This window comes from Hippocampus guttulatus, chromosome 23, assembly GCF_054856545.1.
Source record: "Hippocampus guttulatus isolate MCC_2025c chromosome 23, RoL_Hgut_1.0, whole genome shotgun sequence".
Lineage (NCBI taxonomy): Eukaryota > Metazoa > Chordata > Actinopteri > Syngnathiformes > Syngnathidae > Hippocampus > Hippocampus guttulatus.
Genome location: NC_141283.1, coordinates 3006863 through 3024887, shown reverse-complemented (window position 1 = coordinate 3024887; position 18025 = coordinate 3006863). Strand labels below are relative to the sequence as shown.

At 42.4% G+C, this 18025-nt stretch overlaps 4 protein-coding genes across 7 annotated transcripts; 3 read left to right on the top strand and 1 right to left on the bottom strand.

The window, feature by feature from the left end:
* The first annotated feature begins 257 nt into the window (after positions 1 to 257).
* On the top strand, positions 258 to 3895 carry LOC147185722 (lymphokine-activated killer T-cell-originated protein kinase homolog). 3 transcript variants are annotated; one of them, XM_086104257.1, is made up of 7 exons: positions 258 to 396; positions 1298 to 1438; positions 1509 to 1648; positions 1776 to 1945; positions 2176 to 2305; positions 2391 to 2576; positions 3285 to 3895. In XM_086104257.1, the coding sequence occupies exons 2-7, from the start codon at positions 1299 to 1301 to the stop codon at positions 3482 to 3484; spliced, it is 966 nt and encodes a 321-aa protein (XP_085960383.1). In that variant the 5' UTR covers positions 258 to 396; position 1298; the 3' UTR covers positions 3485 to 3895. The 3 variants fall into 3 exon arrangements, with proteins under 3 accessions (XP_085960383.1, XP_085960382.1, XP_085960381.1); XM_086104256.1 differs by lacking the exon at positions 258 to 396 and adding an exon at positions 805 to 883; XM_086104255.1 differs by lacking the exon at positions 258 to 396 and adding an exon at positions 854 to 975.
* Positions 3896 to 3964: 69 nt separating this feature from the next.
* LOC147185721 (N-acetyltransferase ESCO2-like) lies at positions 3965 to 9134 on the bottom strand. The gene is made up of 15 exons (XM_086104274.1): positions 9025 to 9134; positions 8464 to 8532; positions 8264 to 8373; positions 7909 to 8185; positions 7355 to 7604; positions 7178 to 7284; positions 6531 to 6636; positions 6365 to 6437; positions 6218 to 6260; positions 6020 to 6122; positions 5801 to 5932; positions 5623 to 5712; positions 5123 to 5266; positions 4641 to 4825; positions 3965 to 4413 (listed from the first exon to the last, which is right to left on the bottom strand). Exons 2-15 carry the CDS (start codon positions 8514 to 8516, stop codon positions 4281 to 4283), a joined length of 1806 nt encoding a protein of 601 aa, XP_085960400.1. The 5' UTR covers positions 8517 to 8532; positions 9025 to 9134; the 3' UTR covers positions 3965 to 4280.
* A 465-nt stretch (positions 9135 to 9599) lies between these two features.
* Positions 9600 to 11732, top strand: LOC147185720 (coiled-coil domain-containing protein 25). Its single transcript, XM_086104212.1, has 9 exons — positions 9600 to 9763; positions 9845 to 9892; positions 9963 to 10002; positions 10192 to 10243; positions 10347 to 10422; positions 10506 to 10609; positions 10685 to 10887; positions 11125 to 11170; positions 11257 to 11732. The coding sequence occupies exons 1-9, from the start codon at positions 9739 to 9741 to the stop codon at positions 11284 to 11286; spliced, it is 624 nt and encodes a 207-aa protein (XP_085960338.1). The 5' UTR covers positions 9600 to 9738; the 3' UTR covers positions 11287 to 11732.
* Positions 11733 to 12557: 825 nt separating this feature from the next.
* Positions 12558 to 17396, top strand: LOC147185719 (cholesterol 24-hydroxylase-like). Of its 2 annotated transcripts, none has more exons than XM_086104492.1 (15): positions 12558 to 12792; positions 12877 to 12954; positions 13021 to 13102; positions 13290 to 13363; positions 13453 to 13539; positions 13955 to 14093; positions 14166 to 14279; positions 14541 to 14703; positions 14808 to 14873; positions 15350 to 15422; positions 15488 to 15572; positions 15714 to 15824; positions 15911 to 15999; positions 16713 to 16779; positions 16866 to 17396. In XM_086104492.1, exons 1-15 carry the CDS (start codon positions 12644 to 12646, stop codon positions 17016 to 17018), a joined length of 1530 nt encoding a protein of 509 aa, XP_085960618.1. In that variant the 5' UTR covers positions 12558 to 12643; the 3' UTR covers positions 17019 to 17396. The 2 variants fall into 2 exon arrangements, with proteins under 2 accessions (XP_085960618.1, XP_085960619.1); XM_086104493.1 differs by having other exon boundaries at positions 12753 to 12792; positions 13004 to 13102.
* The last annotated feature ends 629 nt before the right edge of the window (positions 17397 to 18025 follow it).

The following is an 18025-nucleotide window of genomic DNA, read 5'->3' as shown; positions in this document are numbered from 1 at the left end:
CTTTTGTCAAGATGAATGTTTCGAGCCACTTTGATTACATCCATTATGTCATTAGGCCAGAGCTGTAAGCGGGTGTGCACAGGGACACACTACTTTGTCATTTTACCCTCCTGTGACCATGTTGTTAAACTTAACTCATCTTCGTGTTATCAAGCGCACCGCAACATGTGCCTGCGTAGACCGCAAAACATGAGCTCATTTCCCCTGTAGGGGGAATAAAAGAGGAATGGTGAGGAAAGATGAGAGCGCAACAGTGTTCTCCATCCAGTGCCTATTGTCGCATTCCTGCTCTTCGGCTTCAAAGTAACAGTTCTGCCCGGGTTAAAGGTCACAGGACGGGGGACAAGCTGTGCTGTGTGAAGAAGAGGGAAACCTGGAGGTCAATGCTATTCCCTGGTATGCAGCAGACAAATGTATTCATAAAAACACCACAATGTGCTTATTGTGCTGATAAGTTGAGATCGCCTGTAATTTATAACTGAATGGCAGTGTTGTCCTCCAGCGTGTATTCGTTTTGATTAGTTTGTCTATCACATCGTAGAAATGAATTTGTGTAACGTATGCGCAAATTCACTGAACTCTGGTGGAGAAAAGTTGTATGGCAACTACGAAGAGTTAAATACTCGCTGTAAATAATTTAAACAAACCCATATGTCTCATTAATCATCATTACTAAATGTGCAAAATAAAGAAAAAATATTGACCGTATTTTCATGCAAACCTTCTATATCATTACTTTTCATTTTGTGTTCATTGAATGGTTAGCGATTTCCGCATTATTTGTCCTTTCACGGCTTCCGTTAACGTTTCTTATGACGGCGACATTTTGAAAGTTCGGCGCGATCATCACACGTCATTAGTTCCTGTTCACAGTGAAAAGCAGGTAAAAAAGCGTTTATTTACAGAAACGAAAAAAACTTTTGGGAGCAATCTACGCCCAACGGCTACTTCTCGGTGGCAATCGCTGTTCGAACCGTACGTTGGACTCGTCGCTTGTTTTGTTGTTCATTGCTGATCATTTGCATCAATTGTCAAGACGTCTCGTACGCTTTTTGTGTCGTTTACATCACATGCACGAATATCTAATGCACGTTTTTGTGTTATAATACTAATGCAACCTTCAAAGCTCAACACAAATACAAAAAACATGACACCAAAAACTCCAACAAGCATCATTGGATTCTGACGGGGCTTACGTAACAACAAAAAACAACAACAAACAAGCAAACCAAGCGCTATAGAAATGAATGAACGGATTAGAATCATAGTAAATTGCCCACGTGTTTTTATTCGACAGCATGGCTGAATTCACCAGCCCCCAGATGTCCAGAATGAGAAGTGTCAGAAGCGGGGGAGGAAGCCCCATCCACATACCAGCTTCACCATTTATGAAGAAGCTTGGCTGTGGGACGGGTGTCAGCGTCTACCTGATGGACAGGTGACAAGTGGCCGTCATGCCATGTTCATGTGAAATCGGCTCACTAATTAACTCATCGGTTTGATTCCAGAGAAGGGCAGATCAACGCATCGCCTTGGGCCATCAAGAAGATCAACAGCAAATGTGCCAGCAAACAGGCTGAGGTCTACCAAAAGCGTATGAAGGAGGAGGCAAAAATCCTCAAGGGAATCAACCATCCAAATATTGTCGGTGAGAGCCCAAAATCTCAACTCTCTCACTAAAATTTTGCTGTCTACATTCCACCCTGGGTTAATGTCCTCATACAATAATTGCAAAGCTAAACTTACCTGACTGATTTCTGGGTGTGGACCTGCAGGATTCCGGGCATTGGCCACGGCCAAAGATGGCTCCAAGTGTCTGGCCATGGAGTTTGGAGGAGAGCAGTCCCTCAACGACCTCATCGAGAAGCGCAGAGAAGACCGTCTTAAGGCCTTTCCTGCCGCTGACATTGAAAAAGTGGCGCTTCATGTCGCCCGCGGGCTGCAGGTTAAAAACCTTTTTGTCTTGTGTTCATTTTTTGGGTCAATATAATGTGATTCCAAGGTCTTGTGCGCACTACATTTATCTTTCTAATGGGAGCACCGGTGTGACCAGTTTTCTTAGTTGCGCCCACCAGCACACAACAAAACTCATTGTTGTCATTCTATTTAATAAATATTTCCGCAAAGAAGTTCTGGGATACCCCCTCTCAACGTGACATTGCGTTCCGTCTGCAGTATCTTCACAATGAGAAAAAACTGCTGCACGGCGACATGAAGTCGTGCAACGTGGTTGTCAGGGGCAACTTCGACGCCATCAAGATCTGCGATGTGGGCGTGTGCCTCCAGCTGGATGAGAACATGACAGGTAGCGCAACACTGCCGGCGCACAATGTTTTGTTTTTAGATGTTGCACAAAGAGACTTATGGGTTTTTTGGGGGGCGGGGGGCAGTGTCGGACCCGGAGGTGGAATACATCGGAACGGAGCCCTGGCACCCCAAGGAAGCCTTAGAGGGGTGCGAGATCACAGACAAGGCCGACATCTTTGCCTACGGCCTGACCTTGTGGGAGATGATGACCCTGGCCGTGCCTCACATGGACCTGCTGGAGCATGACGATGAAGAGGAGCAGGACGAAGGTGAGATGCTTTGGATGAGCCTAAGATCAAAGATGCTGGAAAAGCAAAGAAGCGTGTAGCTCAGAGCCATCAATTAGATGTTGGTGAGTGATTTTAAATGACTGCAATATTGTGGTCAGTTTTGCTCTGTCATAAGCGACACGGGGGCAGGGGATTATTTGAAGCGGGGTTTTTGTTTGTTCGAGCGCCCGCTGAGATTGAGGTAAATATGCATTATTTTTACATTTTTAAAAAAAATTGTATATCAACGCTATGACAATAATACAGGGGATATAAAAAGTGTACACACCCCTGTTCTAATGAGGTTTTTTTTTTTGTGATGGCGGGGGGAGACCAAAATGAATCTTTTCAATACAAATTTCAAACTCAAATGTTAAAAGGGAGTCAGAACATACTTGTCACCATTTTAGGTGCCTCTGATGAAACCCCAATCAAGCTCAGATGTTCCAGTAGGCTTTTACTGACATTTTCTGTTCCTTAGCAGAAGGTCAACATTTTTCTTTTGGGGGGGGGGGGGGGGTGGGGGGCTAACACTGATTGTTATTTGATACTTTAATAATTCCCTCCACCTTGACTAAGGTGAGATATTATATAACAATCATACTGAACATTGAGACAGTTCATTACTTGCAATAGAAAATACCCTTGGACAATGAACCACATACTGCTTCACCATTCCTTAATCAACCCCAAATCTCCTCCTTTCAGACGAGCCAAGCTTCGACGAGGACGCCTACTACTCACGGCTAGGCACGCGGCCACCGCTAGATCCCGAGGCGCTTGGCGAGTCCTACAGGAGGATGCTGGAGCTCTTCTACATGTGCACCGAGGAGGATCCCAAGAGGAGACCTTCGGCCACGCAGATTGTGCAGGCGCTGGAAGGCAACTCGCTCCTTCACCAAAAGTAGAGCAGGCGGTGAGGTTTGAGCATCCTTATCAATGTCAATTTGTCCCGGTTTGTCGTTATTCTTGGATACAGTAAACACATTTACCCTCCTGATTACGTATCTGGCACTTCATCGGATACACCGCCACGACACGAGCTAGGTCCAAATTTACGCTGATAGTGCTCAGTTTTGATTGACAGTCGGAGGGGAAATCATTTTTAACGTTCATTGTGCTTTCCGTGTGCAGGTACATGCACGATGAGAAATATTAAACAATGTCTCCTAATGTCAACCTCAATTGATTTTTTTATCACAGGAATTGTTGATCCAGCTCCAATGTGATTGAATTGAAAACGTGTACCGAATTTTCGAAGATTAACTGGTTGCCATATATGCTACATTTACATGATATTAAAGCTAATTTTCTTCCACCGCTATGCGCGTCAAGTCATTTTCCCACCAAAGAAATCAAGTGCAATGGAATTCAAACACCGGTTGTTTATTAAAGCTTCAAACAGAATCCTCTCCCAAAACAATTGTTTTTCCTCACCCCCTTTCAAAAGGACAGGAAAATTCAGTTGTTGAAGAGTGGATCAGTCTAAAAGCTGAAAAAAAATATTTCAGACAGACAAAAACATCAACGAGAAGTTATTTCCACATAAACATCTGCAATAAAACTATAGCAAATTTACAACACTCGGCCCTGAGCCGAGAAGAAAAAACTCCAACTGTCAATACTAATCAAATCGACTCTCTCTAAACCAAAGTCAGAGTCATTCCCAGGCAGCGCAACGATCGCTTGGCCCGTGCGATCAATTCAAGCGATGAAGTTGTAGACAAGAAAGGTGGGCGTGCCGCAGTATGCCGTCGCAAACTGTTTGCCGTCCGGCGTCGGGTCGGAGAAGGCGATTTCCTCCTTCGTCAGGTGACTGCCGTACATGAAGGTGCTCCTTGAATGGAAGGAACCAATGTCAACATCGGACTTGAGTTGCTTTATTTAGCAACTTTTCAGACTTATCCAAGCAATTATTTTTCCCAAAACATTTTACAGTCTGTCTTTCGAGTCGGTCTCTATTAAAGTCAACTTACATAAATGAGATGACGAACAGTGACACAATCGCGCAATGTCAGTTAGAACACGCCCGGTGGTAACCGAGGCCCCAAAATGGCCGCCTACCTGACCGTGTCCAACATGCGGCGGGCGACGCCCTGGCGCCGGGCCAGGCTGAAGACCCACACGCGACTGATGCCGCAAAGCGCCTTCTCTGGCACGGTGGAGCAGCACCACGCCCGGTGCCGGTCCATAAAGTCGTCCTTGGTCATGTCCTTGATCTGATCCGGCTGCTCCAGGACTCGGAAGGCCTACGGGGGGAGACGAGAAGTTGTTCTTCCACAACCAAACTCATCCAAGCATTCTTCCTTCAGGATTTTTGCAGATAGCAAATAGACTTAATCAGGTGATGATTTCATATTCCCAATACTCATATTCACTCGCCTTTTTTTTTTATGTCATCAAAATGTCCTTCAATAGATCTTAAGTCTTACATGTGATTCATGTCCTTAAAGGCACTTTTTCCGTCAAGCAGAACATAAATCGGAAAAGGACCCCCCCCCCAAAGTGTTTCCATTTGTCTGGATGCAAAAAGTCGAACCGCTGACCTGCCGTATGGATTCTGCCACCAGGCAGCCCACCACCATCCGATCGCTGTTGACAAACAAGTAAGTCTTAGCCTGCGAGGGTCTGCTCAGCGTCGCCTGCTGGAAGCCCAACTCGTTGTCCGCGATGAGTCGCACCTCCTCCGCCTGAAAAACAAAATCTCATTAGACCGGGTGTCTTTCTGAGGCTTACTTTCACTTTCGATAACCCCCAAAGGTTCACTCGGTCACGGTAGCGTTAACCTCCACAATGCGTTTTCCATCAGAACTCAACAGAGTCCGGCCCCAAAGGAAGTCAAGTTCCTTCGCGTAACCGTTGTGGCTTGCCGCATTCAGATACTGTAACTAGATTTCGTAAAATGAGTAAACATAACCTTTTCAAAAAAAAAAAAAGTCTGGAAACTAATGTACAGGATTTATAACGCCTACGAATCAATCAAATTCTTCTTGACAAATGTTTATTCCTAATTGCTGAAGTGTGGCAGTCCCGAGTGGGAATGTACCTTTTTGATGGCGTACTTGGGATCATCTGGCATAACCAGAATGATCTTGCCGTCCCAGAACTCGCCCACCACCCTCTCCTTCTTCCAACCCTGGGAGGGGAGAAAAAAAAAAAAAAGAAGTCTTGACAAGTCATCTTCCTGCAGACAGTTCAATGTTCTCCTCCTCCGACGCCGTTACCACAAACTTGATGGAGTCCAGAAGGCACTGGTGGAACTGCTCATGTTGGAAGTTGTCTTCTGGGTTGTCCGAGCTGTACACCATCCCGCAGGAGCCGCAGGTGGTGGCGCCAAATTGCTTCTGGCCTGCATCCTGGTGGGGAAAGCGTGGAGTGTTTATTTATTTATTTATTTTTTTAAGTCACGTGACCACATGACGTTAAAAAAGAAGCCAACATACGATGATGAGTTGGTCGTCGTCATGCTTCTCCTTCCTCCTGCGGGCGGGTCGCTCTTTGGTGGATGATGACGGCCGAGTCTTGTCAGCAGGGGAGCTCTTGGAACTTTGTTCCACAGCAAATATACATTGTTGGATTAGCATGACGGCGGTGATTGATGCAAACTGAGGCGGGACATTCCAAGGAAGAATTTGTCTCACCGTTTAGTAGCGGATCCGAAAATGGGATACACAGCTGGAGATTCTGGACCGGGGGGAAAAAAATATTTTGGGTTCGCTTGGGCAGGATAATGCGTGTGAAAAGCATGTGTCATACTTTTTTTCGTGCGGTTTATTTGCGGCGCTTACCTTTGGGCGGCGTAGAGGTCGGACTTTTGGGAATTGCGTCTCTGAGGTCACAAACGGGCTCGGAGCCGTCATCCTGGTCGCGACAAGTCAAACAAAAATATATACACACATGAATAGAAAAAAAATGAAACTCAATTTGGACATTTTGCACGCTATGCTAAGCTACCTGAAAAGAAAAAGATGAGATTCGAGATGTTGGAATCGGAGTCCTCGTCAGCACAATTTTTAGCTCCTTTGTGATTTGGTGATTAGCGGTCACGGCTTGAGGGGAACTGAAGGGAGGGGGGAAGGAAAAACAAAATACAATAAGAACTGTTCCGAATATTTTGATGACTAGATCTCGCTTCACAAGAGGGACGGACACGACAAAATTTGTTGAGTTTGAGTATGTCGAAGATAAAATGTTTAGGTGCCAGAATAGTATCAATTAAAGCTGCAGTGAAAATGGCGTCTTAGCATATTGGGAGGCATGAATGGAATGTGGATACGTTTTAGCAGGTGTTTGTAAATTTTTATGAACTTCTTGGCCTGCTAAAACCTCCAAAATTGATTTAGCTGCCGAAAAAAAAATAATTTAAAACTGGGACAGGCTTGGTCAATCCCGTCAAGGATTTCCTAATCTACACAAATTTTTATCGAGCAAAATTTGATGAATTTCCAAGTATGTTGAAGCCTTTTAAAGGGATATTTAGTTGGCGTAACAATAAGAATTAAAGCAGCGGTAACCATTCCCAGGCTTGTTAGGTTGTGCGGGTGTTCCTTATCAAGTGACCATTGAGCGCACATCGGATTAAAAAAAAATAAAATAAGCACCTCGGCTGCTCTGTTGGCAGGTCGCTCTCACAATCAAACAACTCCAATTCCGGGTCATACTTTCTCCTGGTCGGCTCAATTTTTTTGTCCACGGGTGGGATGGCAGTCTGAAGACCACAAAGATAATAAAAATACATTCTCGTTTGAAATCAAACTTGATCTCTTCTCCATCGTTACCTTAGCGGGATTTTTCTGCGTTTGATTTCTCTCTGGCTGGCGGGCCGCCGCTTGACTCATAGACTTGTCTGCTTTGACCGCAGCTTTGCCTTTGGCCTTTGCGGCGGACATCTTCTTATACATGGACGACGGCTTCTTGGCCGTGCTGAAGAAGGCGGCACCCACCAAAATCTTGGCTTTGGGCTTCTTCATGCCGCTGAAGGTCATGGTGATGGCTTTCTTCGGCTCAGACGCCTTCTGGTTGGCATTGCTGAAGTAAAAAAAAAAAAAAAAAAAAAAAAAAAAGTCAATGTTATACAACTCTTTGGGTAGCACAACTGCTTGGTGAGTGACGTGGGTGTCAGCCAGTTGGGGTGAGAAAAAAAAGGCTTACTGTGAAAAATGTTAGATTTTATTTCAAGGTCATATTTGATTTGGGATTTTTATTTTTTTCGAGTTTCTTAAACTCAGTTATTTTCTTTTGAGACTTCTGCAACAGCTAAGAATGTAATGGTGCCAGTTTCTTTCCCACAGCAGATAAGACCAGCGTCTTGTGTTCATCCTCTTGCACAAACCTGCTCCAATTCATCTTGGACAGCCTGATGGTCTTGTTGGACTCTGCGTAGTTTCTGATGCTCGACGCTGTCGCCGCCTTGGCCTGCTTGCCTTTCGCCGCCTTGACCTGCTTGCCTTTTGCAGCCTTCTTGATTTTCGTCTCCGCTTTCTTGACCTGGCGCGGAGGTGGAGGTGGAAGTGACTCCTTCACTGCCTTCCTCTCTAGAGGTGTGAGATAGACGCTCTTTTTTGTCCCATAGAAGGAGCTTGTCATCGTTGCCTGCTTGAGCGGAAAGCCTAAGGAGAATCACGGAGAGAGCCGTTGTTCAAATAGACGATTCCTCTAAGTTCTTCTGTCCTCCAACGCGTTGATACCTGCTGCTTTACGAGGAGAGTTCCTTGGCGACGGGTGATTTTCTTTGTTCAGAGATGCATTGGCGTCCAGCTTCTTCCTGGGAGAGCTCCTCTTGATTGGGGATGCCTCCCTTTTGACCGGGTGACAGCCAGGAGAAACAAACAAGTGCATCAGATTCGACACCTCCTTCGTCTCCACAAAACGCTGATAAAATGCTCACCTGTCCGAATCCACGGAGGACAGTTTTCTCTTCCGAGTGCTCATGGGCATCATTTTGTCAACCGTTCACCTGCACGTGGACAATTATTATGATTATGTAGAACAATAATACGATTCATCATGAAGACGATAGGTCGAGAAAGACAAAGATCAATCCAACAGACAATATTAGACATATTTCAAGTCTTTCTATTACTGGAGACAAAATACATTAAGGATCGTTTCTTGACTTTATCCTAACGTTAACCTCGAAGAAAAACCGCTTTATTATACACTGTAAATAAATAATACCAAACCCGTTCATGAGCTCAAACGTTGCGACGACTATTGGCGGGATTATTTGAAGAGAAAAAAACGCAATGTTGGATTTCCATGCAGAGAATTTGAAACACGCTGCGATTGATATCAAACCAAACAAGAGATGAGCGCTCACAGTTGATATTTTAAACGTAAAAAATCATTTGAACAAATCCACCTCGAGAGAAGCGCGTCGAAGTAAGATAGCACGCTATTGCTGCAACACGATGATCTCAACCGACTAAACAAGCATAGGATATCGTACCTAAAACGCCTTTTAGGTTGAGGAGGATATAATCGAACTTTCAGTGGTGGAAATGTCAAATAGGAGAGAAACAATGCGACACCGGCGATTCTCCTTGCCCGCGTTTCCTCAATGTGTTTTGAAAGGCGCGCGCAGATCAATGCTGCGCAGTGGGGATTCGCGGGAATTACCACAAACACATCTGGTTGATTATTTGATAAATTAAACATCAAGACGCCGACAATTATGCCTACGTTTGAAATGTTTATTGTTTTTAAAAATTATGATTATTATTATTTTATGAAAACATGATGGGACAAACTAAACGGCAGTCTAAATGTTGAATAATGCTTTTATTGTGAGGAACTAAATCTAGTGGTTCCGGGGCCTTGTCAGATAACTTCCGGGGTTTATGTTATAAAACTGCTGAAGTGCTTTATCTGAAAATAGAATATTAAGAAAGGGGTCTTTGAAATTGTAGATTAATAAACTGTAAAATATCCGTGAAAATACAGTCGAACTCAATATATCAAATTTTATGGTCAGGGCAATGTAGAATTTACTTCCACGGCTCTGCCGGTAACAACTTCCGGGTTCAACCTGCAACTCCATGCGCGAAATGACAACAAAGTCAGTCAGGAAATAGTCCCACTTTAAAACCAAGATATTTTATTTTCTGAATACAATTCTACGTTCATATTTCATTAGTTAGTCACTTTTTAAAATCTCCTTAAAATGGTGTTTTACTTCACAAGTGCCGGTAAGTTTGTAGCCTTGTTAGCGATTAGCCCGCGTAGCTCCACATATTTATGCTCACGATTTGCTGTCTCTGTTGTGTTAGTGGTGGAGCCTCATTACACCATTTACATGGGAAAAGACAAGTATGAAAGTAAGCTTACACACACAACATTTATGGATTTATTGTTGCATTTTCACTTAATCAACTACGTTACACTCAGACGAAGATCTCATCAAGTATGGTTGGCCTGAAGACATCTGGTGAGTTCTCCCACAGGCACAAAAATCTAAATACAGTATTGTCCAAAGTAAGCATTGACATTCAATTGTGTTCTCAAATAAATGAGTTTTTTCCTCGATATCTTAATGTACTGAGCTGCACCCGTTCCAATTGAACTTATAATGGGACTTTTTTTGTCATAGTAATCAAAATATTATTTTTTGTGCCAGGTTTCATGTGGACAAATTGTCCTCAGCTCACGTTTATCTTCGCTTGCCAAAGGTAAACAGATGACTTTATCATTATTAAATATTTGTCTAATAATTTGTCTTTCTTATATTGTTCCATATTTGGACTCATAAAATGCTCTGTTTGGCTGTTTAAGGGTGTGACTATCAACGATATTCCTCCGGAGGTTTTGATAGACTGTGCACAGCTGGTGAAAAACAACAGCATTCAAGGTCTCACTGTCATAGAAATATGAAAATCTTAAATGTTCCTCAAAAAGTGTCTGGTGAGTGTGGATTTGTGCGTCGCCTCACAGGCTGTAAGATGAACAACATCGGCGTGGTATACACGCCGTGGTCCAACCTGAAGAAGACGGGGGACATGGTTGTGGGACAGATCGGCTTCCATCGACAAAAGGAGGTCAGACGAATAGAGGCTCTTGTCGGCGCCTGAATGTCTTTCATCATGATGTTTGTGTTTTTTTTGTGTCTTCAGGTGAAGACGGTGGCCGTGGAGAAGAAAGTCAACGAGATTGTGAACCGCTTGGAGAAGACCAAAGAGGAACGCTTTCCTGACTTGGCGGCTGAGAAGGAGTCGAGGGACCGTGAGGAGCGCAACGAGAAGAAAGCTCAGTTGCAGGAGCAGAAGAGACGCGAGAAGGACGAGCAGAAGAAAAAGATGGAGATAGACGAGCTCAAGTCAGTCGTCATGCCCTTCCTGCGCTTTCATACAATAGCAAAACAAGTCATTCGACTATAATTTTTCTCACCCCCGCACCCCCCCCCCCAAAAAGATTATGATATTCAAAATGTGTTTTTACAATAACAACAGAAATAAGAAATATATTAAACAGAGCATCTGTACAACTCTTTTTTTTTTTCCCTTCCCAAAAATTGACTTTTATTTTATCACGTGTTGTCATTTCTCTCGTTCAGGTGCTACACTTCGCTGATGAAAAGCGAAAACATGCAGACCAACGAGGTGAGCGCACACGTTAACTTGCTCCACTCATCCAGGCTTGTCATTTTCAACAACGCTTTTATGTGGAAAAAAACATCCCTGTGTAGGAGGGCTACGATTCCGACGACTTTATGTGAGGACGACGTCAATAACGGCTAACGAAACGAAACAAAGACGTAAAAAAAAATACACACACACAAGGAACCAGAGCAGTGGCGACCCTGCCCCAAACGAACATGGCTGCCGCGTCCTGGAGGGTGGATGCCGATAAAGCTCCACGGGACAAGCTGAGGAGCATTTTGGGGGGGGGGCGTAAAACTGATCGTGCCATTTTGAATGATGCTGCCGACTGATTGGTTGCACTTTTTTTTTTTGCATGTCAAGTGTTTACAATCAATGCTGTTTGACAATATATTTTATTTTCATGTGTCTGTTTAAAATCCATTTAAACACATTTTTTTCCAGAGCTCATCAGCAGGCCTTCCATGTAAGATGTTTTAGTTTCCAGAATCAAAATACCTGTTCATATCAAAAATCCCATCCCAATTAATACATTCCCTATTAAATGTCTTGTACATACTCAGTCTGGCCTCTGTGTAAGTGGAAGTTTAAACACGTCATGGAGAGCTAATTTGGTCTGACTGTAACCAGTGTGTCCAACTGCGTTGTGTTTAAAAATAGTGACAAGCTGACGATGACGGCAAAAACAATGTCCTCACATTAATTATGGTGGTACAGCATGGTGGCACACATCAACACAACATACCCGGTGAGAACAGCAAGAATATTGTCCTCCTGTCAATTATGGTGATACAGTCCCCACATAAATTATACACAGCAATGTATGAAAATATTAAAACTTGGAAGTGAAATCAAAACGTTTCTCCAGCTCTAAAGATGCTTATTTCACCATGTGCATGAAGAGAAAAAGGGAGAGTCAAAGGCGTGAGTACAATTTCAAAGAGGCAGTGCCACATTCATTACTGAAATAGGGGAACACAAAATTTTTGTTTGTTTTGTCTCAAAATACACGAGTACACGCACAATTTAATTCAATGGACTATTCCGTTGGAGTTGATAGTGTTCACTGGATGTCGGTGTTGGATCAATGTATATTTTCCGTTACGTTTATCAAAAAATAGAACAAGGGGGTGGAAATGAGTCAATTTCAATTTAACTGACTGTTGAATTCATCTTTTTTTTAAATTGATTTTTGACTTGAAGTTGACGGCCTTTAAAGGCTTTCAATACGTGCCCATGCCAACAGACGAGAACTTTGAACCAATATCTCATCATATAATTTCGATAGGCATTTGAATAAATTGCCTTTACTGCACTAGCGCTGATAAGAAGTTAAAATTAAAAAAAATACAGCCATGGAGATCAGTTGTCTGTGAGAGTCGCATAATAATGACGTTGCACGAACGGACTTCGCCAACTTCACTTTGCAGAAAGACCGAGGAACTTACCCCCACGAGTTTTAATGATTAAAAAATGGCCTTTTTAACTTTTATTTTCACCTTGGCCTGGCAGGCGCTCGGTTTACTCCTCGTTGTGTTGTTTTTAGCGTTCCTCTGCTACTGCGTCTACATCAAGTACATACACCTGAACTATGACCACATACCTGGACCTCCGAGGGAAAGGTAAGGGGAAAAACTTGTGTGCCAAACGCTCACCTCAGTTTTTGTTGACCTCTTTTTGTTTTTGTGTGCTTTATTTTTTTTAAGTTGGCTCTTCGGACATTCCCCGATTTTTCAGAGGGCAATGAAAAACGACGGTCTTGTGCACGACGTTTTCCTGGAATGGTAAATATGTTTTTATATTTTTCACAGTTATCGTTGACACGACCATTAGTATTGTTACGTTGAAAGGGCCGAGCGTTATGGAGCAGTGTACAAGCTCAACCTGCTGCATCACGTCATTGTCGTCGTTATCTGCCCCGAAACGGTCAAGGTACAGTCACTTCATTCCAAGTTTGAAAATATACATAATAAACCATATGAACATATTAAATTAAATCCCTTGATGGTTTTCCCACATACGTAACTGTTTTGTCGATATGGTTTGATTTGATGACTCAAAAAACCCCCCAAAATGTCACCAGTGTTGTTGTTGTTGTTTTTTTTTTAAATGCATTTAGGAAGTCTTGATGTCCTCCAAGTATCCCAAAGACCTATTCCTCCACACACGCCTCTTCAGCATGTTTGGTCAAAGGTTAATTGTGAAGAAAGACACGGATACACAACAAATAAATAAATACTGCATATAGTGTATAAATTTGTGTCATTGCTTGTGACTTGCAGGTTCTTGGGCAATGGCCTGGCAACAGCAAGGAACCATGATCAGTGGTATAAACAACGGAGGATCATTGACCCTGCCTTCAGCAGCCTGTGAGTTACTTTTGCACAAACCTAATCTGTGCTTTAGCAGACAAATAACCACAGCTGTGTTTTTATTACCGGTATTCTTACATAAAATAGGGTGTGGCACACAAGCACGGCAGTAAACCACACAAGAATGCAGTCAAACACGGTCACGCCCTGATGAATGTGATGTGATCTTACCATTTAAGGATAACAGCCACACTGCACAATATAGCGCAATACTTTACGTTGAAAAAAAAAATAGGACACTGCACGTCTCACATACACACACACGCAAGCAATGCGGTGTGGAATTAAAGTTGGGAACGTTTTGCTTTCTAATTTTTTTTTTTTAATTGCTGTTATGTTTACGTGCAGAAGGGAAATGGTGTGCGCAGGCAAATTAATATCCACCCCAAAATGTGTGCTGACACACGTGCAGGTACTTGAGGAGTCTGACGGGCACGTTCAACGAGCGAGCCGAGAGGCTGATGACCAAACTGGCTGACATCGCTGACAAAAAGTCGGAGGCCCGCATGCTGGAGTTGGTCAACCGAGTCACCTTGGATGTCATCATCAAGGCAAGGCCACTTATGAAAAAAAAAACAATTATTTTCAGGGTTATCTTTTAAAATGGAGGTTTGTGTACCCAGGTGGCATTTGGCATGGATTTGGAGCTGCTGGAGGACACCTTATTGCCTTTCCCCAAAGCCATCGAGACCTGCCTCCAAGGGATGATCTTAAACACACGTAACGTCTTTTTTCGGGTACAGCAAAGGTTACCTTTTCTTTTCATCGCCACATAGTGAAATTTGGACGCACTGTCGAGCCCTGGAATAGCCTGGCGGGGGCGGCGAGAAGACCCTGGCGGACCCCAAAATTTTAAAAGGGACTGCGGGGAAACCCTAGTAGACAATAAACCAAAATCATACTTGCACAGAGGCTCCATCTTGACACGTGCTTGGATGAAAATATGTCTACTCACACAAACATATGACAAATACAGAAATGTCCCGACTGATTTCCAGTTCCACCCCAAAAACTGGGCCTTTGTGGAGGAAGTGCGCGACGCGTGCAAGCTGCTGCGCTCCACCGGCACTGAATGGATCCAAAACAGGAAGCTCGCCCTCCAGAGCGGGGCCGACGTGCCCAAAGACATCCTCACGCAGATCATCAAGTCGGCCGGAAAAGGTCGGCTATTGAAAACAAAAAGTCTAGGCTTCGCTAAGCATGAAATGTTGAAAGTTGTGGATAAGAATATTTGACTTTTTTTTTCTTTTTCCTTTAAACATCAGAGGAAAACATGACCAAAGAAGACGAAGAGTTCATGCTGGACAATTTTGTCACCTTCTTCATCGCCGGTGAGAGTTTAATCCGATTCAAGTCATGTGGGCCGTTATCGTTGTCATGATGATGCTTTTGAATGACATGTCATGCCAGGAGAAGAAAGAAAGTCAACTCACATGCGAACATGAGTCATTTGATTGAACACTTAGCCCAGCTCTTGACTCATACATACAGTATATATATTTTTTAATAAATAATATTGGCAAAATACAATACACAAGACATCTGGGATAAGCTCCAGCACACCCGCGACCTTCGTGAGGATAAATGGATTCAAAAATGGGTGGATGGATTCTACATGAAATTTCTGATTAATCCAATTAAAATAAGTATTTTTTTTTTTCATTAACTCATTCACTCCCAAAGACGTTTTTAAACGTCTTTTCAGACTTGGTCCAGAATTGGCTGGTACTGAATGAGTTAATATTATTCTTTTTTAAAAACTACTTTTCAGGGATCTTATTTTATTCATTATTTTCTGTTCATCCAGGACAGGAAACCACGGCTAACCAGCTCGCATTTTGCATCATGGAGCTCGCCAGGCATCCTCACATCATGGAAAAGTCAGGAAAAAAAGTCGAGCAAAACGACAATAGATTCCCCGGTTGTCTTTTGTTTTGTTTTCTAGAGCTCAGAAGGAGGTGGACGACGTCATCGGGATGAAGCGGGAAATTAGCTACGACGATCTCGGGAAACTGGTTTACCTCTCGCAGGTACGCTGACGGGGGATGTTAAAATCTTCGAATTGTAAAATCTTCCGATTTGAATCATAAAAGTGTCTTGTATTTTCCCCATGATGGTGTTGTGAGTCTACATTTTTGAAACATGGAAAATATTCTATAATTTCATTCTAGGTTCTTAAAGAGACGTTAAGGATATACCCGACAGCTCCAGGAACGTCCCGTGAGCTCGTTGAGGACATCGTCGTCGACGGCATCTGCATTCCTGCCGGAGCCACCTGTCTCGTAAGGCATTGACCGTGGAAAAAAAAAAAAAGTAAAATAAGAATGACTGACGTTTTTTTTTTTTTTGGGGGGGGGGGGTAATTTAGTTTAGCTCGTATGTGTCCAGCAGAATGGAAAGGTTCTTCAAGAATCCGCTGGAATTTAACCCGGATCACTTTCATCCAGACTCTCCCAAGTAAGGATTTTTTTTTCTTCTTATGACATTACTACTCTTTGGAATGGTAAAAAAAAAATAAAAAAATTCAAATAGGTTTCATCGGAAAAAAGAAAAATAAATATAACTAAACTCGTGACAAGGGCCTGAATTAACTCTTAAAATCTACATCAGTCCGCAATTTTTTTTCTTTCATTTTTTTTCCAGATTTATTTGGTTTACAAAACAAGATCATAAATTCTCCTTACCCCCTAAAAAAAGTTGTTTTTTTTACAGCTTTTTTATATTTACCATTTACAAATGACAACAAACACAAGAAAAAATACTAAAAGACAAACTATTATCAAACAGTCAAATGTTTTTCCTTTAATTCATCTACAGTATTTTATTGTTGTAAGCTTAATTAATCAGGTATCGCAATTTTATTCTGCCAAATATTGGAATCAGCATATTGCAATGTTTTATTTAAAAACAACTCATCTTTTTTTGGATGTTATTAATAATTTGATCTCATGATATCCCAGCTTTTTGAGAAATACACTAACAATTCACACAAGGTTTCGACTTTTGTTCTTCAAATTACAACATTGATATTTGATTTTTGTGTTGTGTTAAAAAAAAAAAAGAGAACGTTGCAAATGTAGAAATCTTTATCTCTTTTTCCTGGTTTTTGACTGACCTGTAACTGCATTTTTCCTATTCAAATGAAAATGACTTTTTGGTCCCCCCCCAAGGCCTTATTACTGCTACTACCCTTTTTCACTTGGCCCGCGATCCTGCCTGGGACAGAACTTTGCTCAGGTGATGACAAAAAAAGAATAATAATCCACTCAAATTTCCCGTTAAGGAGCAACGCTGTGAGTACCTTGATGTATTATTGTCGATAGATGGAAGCTAAAGTGGTGATGGCTAAGTTGCTGCAGAGGTTCGATTTCGCCTTGACGCCGGGGCAGAGCTTTGACATCCGCGACCTGGGCACGCTGCGCCCCAAGGGCGGCGTAATATGCACCATCACGCACAGGAAGCACTACTGCCAATGAATGTCCAACCTGTCGGCATCACACCAAAACACCTTTCAAAGTTGTTCTTCAATCCAAGTCAGTAAGCCAAGAGAACTATTAGCTATGCCAAATCGATCAATATATTCCTTACTTTCAGATTTTTGTTGAGCTTCATTATCAGATGCTGCAGAATCAGAAACTCAATACAAAAAAAGCATTTTATCGTTACCATTTTGTTGTTGATTATGAATCCAGTGGAATTCGTCCGACATTATTAATCAATATAATAAAGAGATATAGTACAGTATAACGAAATATGAATATACTTGATGTATGAATCATGAATATTTTTTGTTTTGCCTGTAATTCTATAATGCTGTTATGATGCATTTTAATGAAATAAAAATCTATTTTGAAAAAAAATAAGGCACTGTACTTGACTGGTTCGGTGTCAGTATTGGTCTGGTCAAGAAATATGTTGACATTTATTGTTTTTGAAATGAAAACGTAAGCAAGTTGGTTGTTCATCTGTGTGCCCTTCGATTGGCTGGCCTGGCAATCACAGTTCAGGGTGTACCACACCTATTGCCCGAAAACCTTGGTGAGCAGAAGCACATTAGAAAATGGGTGGCTGAACAATCATAATCACGCAATGGAGGTACAGTACTGGCTGTTAAGGGACGCATTGTTATGACGTAACGACACACAGTTTCCCCGCGGGATCCCACTGACTCAACTAAAATACTCAAAAACGTCAGCCAGTGTTTTCTCGACGAAAACTGTATCTCTTATATTTTCTTTTCACTTTGACCATTCATGTTGTCGGTCTACTATTATTTATGTTGATTTGAATCGTCTGCTTCTATGTCGACGCCAATTCTGATTGCAGTTTTGTGACCCTTTTACGCTTTACATTTTTGGAATGCCCCTTTGAGTGCTGTCGAGTTCCTCTCCGTTCATTCCTAGTCGAGCAGGATGCTTGATTGAAACGAATTTGCTGACAACATGTAAAATCAGAAGTCCTTCCAAAGTCCAATATTTATTTG